Raw genomic sequence first — 6,240 nt, forward strand, 5'->3', positions numbered from 1 at the left:
ACAGAGACGAAGACCGCACTTCACTGAAATAAGTATTATAATAAAGAAATAGTGAAAAAACTTGTATACCCATGACTTAACGATTAAATTTAATGGGGTTAGTGATTTGGATTTAATTGGTAAGAACTGGGTAACGTGAAGGATCCATATGCAAAAAATAAACTTTTTGAACTAAATTCGCATTATTTGCCAAACCACAAGGACGAAAATGACACTTTACTCAACTTAAAATTATTGTCCAGCCGCTATTTTAACCTCTATCTTTTTCTTCCTTCTTCTTCCTTACTTTAACCTTTATCTTCTTCGTCCTAATTTTCCGACAGTCACTGTAGCTCCGGCACCAGAATTAGCTATAGGGTCGCCGGAAACGTCCCTGGTACGATTTTGGATCCGCCCCCGTTAACCAGATTCGTTTGGAAAACGTTTTCAACGTGTTTCTGTCCCCAAACTGTCCCCCGGGACGGGTACCACATCATCAGTGCCGTCCCCGTGCTTCATAGATTACGGTTATGTTACATCTAATGCTTGACTTTGAGTTAACATGTTTGTTTGGAGTTTGATTCATCTTTTATCTTGAACTAGGAAGATTCCTAACGCGCCGGGTTGATGTTATTGACATTCGTACTCGTACAACTTATCAAATCGTGCAGTGCGTCTGCGAGTCGGGGTGAGTTTGATTGGTGTCAGGTTACGAAACCAGGAACTCCCCCCCCCCCCCAAAAAAGAAAAAAACTTTTGTTAACGCAAAAATACAACAAATGAACATAACAAAACACGCGTTGCGGTTACAAACCGATGACACTTTGAGTGATATCTTGTTACGACCTGAAAATTAAAGCAAACCATAAATTCGTCCACTCTTAAATACAACAATTTAACATATTTAAAAGTTTTAAAAATACGGTGAACAAAAAAAACATGCACGTTGCAGTTGCGAGCTGATACGAATTCGTTGATTATGGAATCGATGGACAAAAAATAGTGATAAAAAAACCCACGCGTTGTGTTTGTGACCTAACGCGAATTCAGTCAAAATCGACGTTATCGAAACTAAATCATACATAGAAAATCATGTGTTGTGATGGTGTATCGACACGGGTTGGGTTGGTATCAGGTTACGACTCCGAAATTAAAGCAATAAATTAGTATGTCCACACTTAAAGTACAACAAATTAACATATTTACATAAAAAGACCACGGTGAAAACCAAAAATATAGGTGCGTTGTGGCCTTGACCTGACGCGGATTCGTTTAGAGTCAATGGACTAAAATAACTCACGGGAAAAAAAACCTTGAGTTACAACCGTGAGCTAACGTGAATTTGGCCTGAATCATTTAATGGTATCAATGATAAAAAAAAACATGTATTTTACGTCAACGAACCGACACGAATTTGAAAATGTAAAAAAAATTAAAAAGCAAATAATAAGTTTGGTGACCAATCACGTGATTGCGTTGCCAAACTTCTTAATTATATATATATATATATATATATTAATATATGTGGAAACATATTGGTCACATGATATGCCATAATGCCAGTTTGGACATACACTCTGGTTGTACTTTGATACACAAAAAATCCTTTTTTCCATTAGGTGTTTGCTTAACATTAATTATTACAAAAAGGTGTAGCAGAAAACGAAACAAAATGCATCCTTGAATTCGGATTGGTTTAAACGCACCTAAATGCATGAGTTATCTGTTTTCTAAAGTACCCTTTCTTCAAGCGTTATTTTTGTAGGTCATATATTTGCACATCCATTCATTGAGTTTGCAGAATAACTTTATAAATCTAACATCATAAGTAACTTGGGTTTTTTAATGGAGATCTAAGTTCAAACCTTACTAATAATAACAACATTTTGGAGGGGATATGGGTGGCTCAATGAAGGAAGACTGGGATCTTTGTGATCTTCAGTTCGATCCTAAGGGAGTCTAGATTTTACCACCAGCGGACCTTCAGGTGGGTGGGTGTTCCCCGAAACTGAAGATAACTTTGAGGCGCTTAAGGGCTCCGTGCGATGGGTTGGGCCAGCTGGCGGTGGCCTTTTACCATTGGGTCACCTCGTACGGAATACCTAGACAATTATGTTTGTTGGTCGTTAAAAAAAATATTGGCATGAATGAACAAGGCCTGTTACGATCATAGAAATGATAATAACTCAAAAATTTATAAGAAAAATACAACAATAAGTATAATAAACTTTTGTAAAATGTTATTTTAATAAGAAAAACTATCAAAAGAACTTGTACAATATATCATAAGAAGATTGATAAATTAACAAAAACCGTCAAACGAGTAAAACGTTGCAAATTGTCGTCACCACAGCACCGCACGGGTTCCCTACTAGTATGTGTGTGTGTAAATATGTTATAAATTAATAAGGTTTTAACTAATAAAAATTATTTGATAAGTCTTGAATTTAAAATAAATATTTAAAACAAATATTATTATGTAATATATTAAATCATAATTATTGGTTCAAGTATTTTATAAATAAGTATATTTTATATAGTATTTAGATTTTATATAATCAAATAAAAGTGATATTTTTATAAATAATAAATCAAATAATTTATTATTTCACAAATACACTCGATCATCATAAAATGTCGAATCCTTATAGGATCCATCTTTAATTCGTGTTTCCGTAATTATTCGTAACTAGGGTTGTTCATTGGTAATTACCAAAGAGCGTGACTTATATATTCTTTCTTATAAAATTCATTCTCTTTTGCTTATTTGATAAGTTGAGTAACGCATTCCCTCATTTTACTTATTTTAGACCATTTTGGGGACGTATGCGTATCGTATAGTATTTATATATTATTTAGTATTCACAATAGTAAACTGTTAACCTTGTGTGTTTATTAATTATTTGTCTAACTTGCTATATGTTAAATTTTTTATTTGAATGCACTGACTAGTGTTTTACTCACTCAACCTTGTGTTGACAAATCTACTTTATTTTATACGAATATACAGATTTTCGTTTGAATTAATTGCAAGTTGGTGAAGAAATTTATTTATGCTTTTAAGCTAGAAGAAACTTATCAAGGCTTAATTAAACTTTGAATTTGAACTTATATTGTTTCTTTTATTTCAAGATTATGTACTTTAATTTATTTAGATTATTTAATTTAAATTAATTGATATTGTCACTTTTAATATTGCATGATAGTACCTTGTGAGTTGTAAACAATCAGTTCGTGCCCTGACATTTCCGTCTTAACTGGGTTGGGGTGTGATAACAGTGTTATGTTTTGTAGGTTAAATCGGATTAAATCTGTGTGATCAAATTTACCTTAACCTTGGTCGAGACTCAGGCTTAACCTCTTAGGTTAGACTTGTGTTTAACCTCTAGGTTAAACTAATGTTTCTTCACTGGCGCCATACGTCCTGGAAGAGCAAGAATCAACACAAAGGAAAATATTTGTACTACGTTTTACATCTTTCACATGATAAATGGATAACCCAAATTATAAAGAAACAAAATAATTGAATCAACTATAATTAACTTAGAGAATTTAATTATTTTCTTGAATAATATTCTTTGAATAATAGTTCTCTCCCTTCTTTTCTTCTTGGTCAATATCACCAACAAATATAACTGAATGATTTGTTAGTTTTAAACATGACTATAAAACAAAGAACACACCTTATAGAGAATGCACACATAATATTTTAGAGAGTTCACCCTAGACACTATCTGAAAATGTTTTTAGGCCGGACACCGTAAGCATATCAATTCCAGATTTTGTATATGAATGTCAACGTAAGTAATAATTCCACGGGGTGTGTTTGTAAATAAGAAAACGTACATTTAAAAACAGTAACATTGAGTTTCAAGTTTATACTGGAAAATGGACTAGACATGCATATCAATTAACTTTTGTTTAGTATTGCGGCTTGGAGCATTCAGGAGCCATCTGCCAGTTGAAACGCTTATAATCTGTGCAGTAGTCGTAGATCATGTAGTTATCTCTAACCCACTTGAGTTTTCCCTGTTGGTCCCAGCTCAATTGCTTATAGGCGGAGGAGGTCCACCAATTAGCTTTGTTAGGATAGGCACACTGGTAGATGCTAAATGGTCCATTCCACTTGCAAGCCCTTGCATTAAACTTGCGCAAACCAGCCCTGAAAGGTGCACACGACCAGTCTATTTTCACTAGACCGCCTCTCGTGGCCCAATTATCAGCATTCCATAAACTAGAGTACACTTGCATTCCTTGTTGATCTGGGAATCCAATTCCTTCGCTTTTGTAGTTTCTGTATACTCGAATCGGTATGCTATCAACATACCACCTGCATTTAGTCTCATTTTCAAACAAGTTAGAAAAAGGTCTTTAAACTAAACATACATTGGAATTTGGAGTAAATTAATAAGTTAAGAGTGGTTAACATACACAACTGCATCGGGGTTCCAGTGAATGGTGTAGTTATGGTAATCGGCGGTTGGATCAAACCATAACTTGAATTGTTGCTCCCTATTTCCTTTTCCTTGGGTAAAGATGTTTGTGTGCATGGTGTAAGGTTCTCCTGTTGAGTTCCCTAAGAACTCAAAGTCGATCTCATCATGATAGTCACCCGTAGACGAAAGCTGCAATAATTCAACACAACCGTCAAATAGCGAGTATGATTAGTTGGAATTTGTGTAAATGTAATTTTTGAGTTTTTTGGATTAGTAGGTGGTTTATGATTTACCTAATTATTTTTAGACGTTTTTGAAAGTTATTGTACTTGTAGGCAGTTCGCAACCACTGCAAGCAAACTTATGCAATTTTTGGCAGTTTTTTTGAGTTCACTGGTGTTTCAAGAGAACTCGACAAGTTCAATTAGGTAAACATGGGAACACCATATAAAGTTTTTCCCGAAATGTAACTCCATCGGTTACAGTTTCTTACCAAAACTCTATAGAATTTGCGTGCCACTCAAAAAAGTTTTGAAAGATACTTAACTAAATCCTTAACGTTAGCTAATAAAAATAAATTTTTAGTGGTACTTGTATCGCTTTTGGTATTACACTCACATAATATGCTGTGACAGTTCCGGCAGAGTTCCCAGGAACCAACTTGATTAATAGTTCAATGCTTCCAAATAGGTATGCCTTGTGTGATTGAACACCAGACCCTGTAATAAAAGTTATTACTTTCATGTTTGATCATTTTTAAAAATGAGTTATATGGACAATATGTACCCGAAACATTATCCAACACTAGATTAAGATTGTCTCCGTTGCCAAAAACATAAGAATGCTTGGCACCCCAGTTGAAATAAGTGTCGGTGTAAAAATTTGCATTGACAAAGCATGATTGAAGCGAAATTGTTGAGATAAATACAACAGCAACCAAAGTCTGGACTGATGTTGCCATTGCTTCTGTGTTTAGTTTGTATTGGAATGCTTTTGTCACTTTTCCTGTCACCTTTATATAGCCTATGTCTAATATTTTTCCTAATATATTATTTGTTATTTGACTTACATAAAATATATCTTGACCTTTTCTTGCATTTTGACATTTAGTACATGCTCCAAGTATTCATCACGTCTCTCTCATATTTCAAATAAAAATTTAAAATATGAGAGAAAGGTTATAACCTGAATTGGCACAAAACATAAAAAATTAATATTAAAGGGTAGGAAAACTGGCTGGAAATTACGTGCATAGGACTAAGGTTATTTGCAAGCTATGAATGACCTTGTAGGACAAACAGCCCAGCCAAAAGGGGGATGAATGAACCAACAAAAATACAAAAAGAATAAAAAAACAAAAGAAAGAGGCTTATAGTCTTGTTTGGTGGTTAAACATCTAGACGTGCTAACATCAAGAAAGTGCATTTTAGTTATCAATCTATTTTAATTGTAACTAACGACATAGAAACCGCATGTCGTTAAGGATGTAAAGCTTTTCGGTTTTAGCTTTGAAACTAATATCGAAAAGTAAATAAAAATTGACACGTTGCAACGTTAGACCAAGTGTAACTAACATATTTATAATTAAGAAAAAATTTTAAAGTAAAAAAAATAAGCGGATCATGGATCTCATAAAAAACAGATAGTTTTTAAAACGAGTTATGACAGCTCATTTATTTGTGAAACTATTTCATCATCAAATATTAATTACATTATTAACTCATTTATAATAAATAAAATTTTAAAAATCCAAAAAAATATATAAATATTAGAATGAATAATGTAAAACAACCCCGTAATACGGGGATAAAAGCTATATAGCATA

General features: G+C 33.5%; 1 protein-coding gene across 1 annotated transcript; it reads right to left on the bottom strand.

Annotated features, from left to right (window-relative positions):
• Nucleotides 1-3,664: 3,664 nt before the first annotated feature.
• On the bottom strand, nt 3,665-5,574 carry LOC143606408 (putative xyloglucan endotransglucosylase/hydrolase protein 26). Its single transcript, XM_077082182.1, has 4 exons — nt 5,202-5,574; nt 5,034-5,134; nt 4,411-4,604; nt 3,665-4,309 (listed from the first exon to the last, which is right to left on the bottom strand). The coding sequence occupies exons 1-4, from the start codon at nt 5,374-5,376 to the stop codon at nt 3,901-3,903; spliced, it is 879 nt and encodes a 292-aa protein (XP_076938297.1). The 5' UTR covers nt 5,377-5,574; the 3' UTR covers nt 3,665-3,900.
• Between the last annotated feature and the right edge of the window lie 666 nt (nt 5,575-6,240).

This window comes from Bidens hawaiensis, unplaced genomic scaffold (genome assembly GCF_021521415.1).
Source record: "Bidens hawaiensis isolate Kalapana, Puna unplaced genomic scaffold, B.hawaiensis_p1.1 tig00074655_1, whole genome shotgun sequence".
NCBI lineage: Eukaryota > Viridiplantae > Streptophyta > Magnoliopsida > Asterales > Asteraceae > Bidens > Bidens hawaiensis.

Excerpts from the sequence above, each read along its gene's own strand:
- LOC143606408 (XM_077082182.1), bottom strand. The coding sequence starts at position 5,376 with ATGGCAACATCAGTCCAGACTTTGGTTGCTGTTGTATTTATCTCAACA. Across the intron at positions 4,605-5,033 it reads GAACTGTCACAGCATATTAT|CTTTCGTCTACGGGTGACTA; the intron begins GTGAGTGTAATA and ends GAATTATTGCAG. Across the intron at positions 4,310-4,410 it reads TGGAACCCCGATGCAGTTGT|GTGGTATGTTGATAGCATAC; the intron begins GTATGTTAACCA and ends GACTAAATGCAG.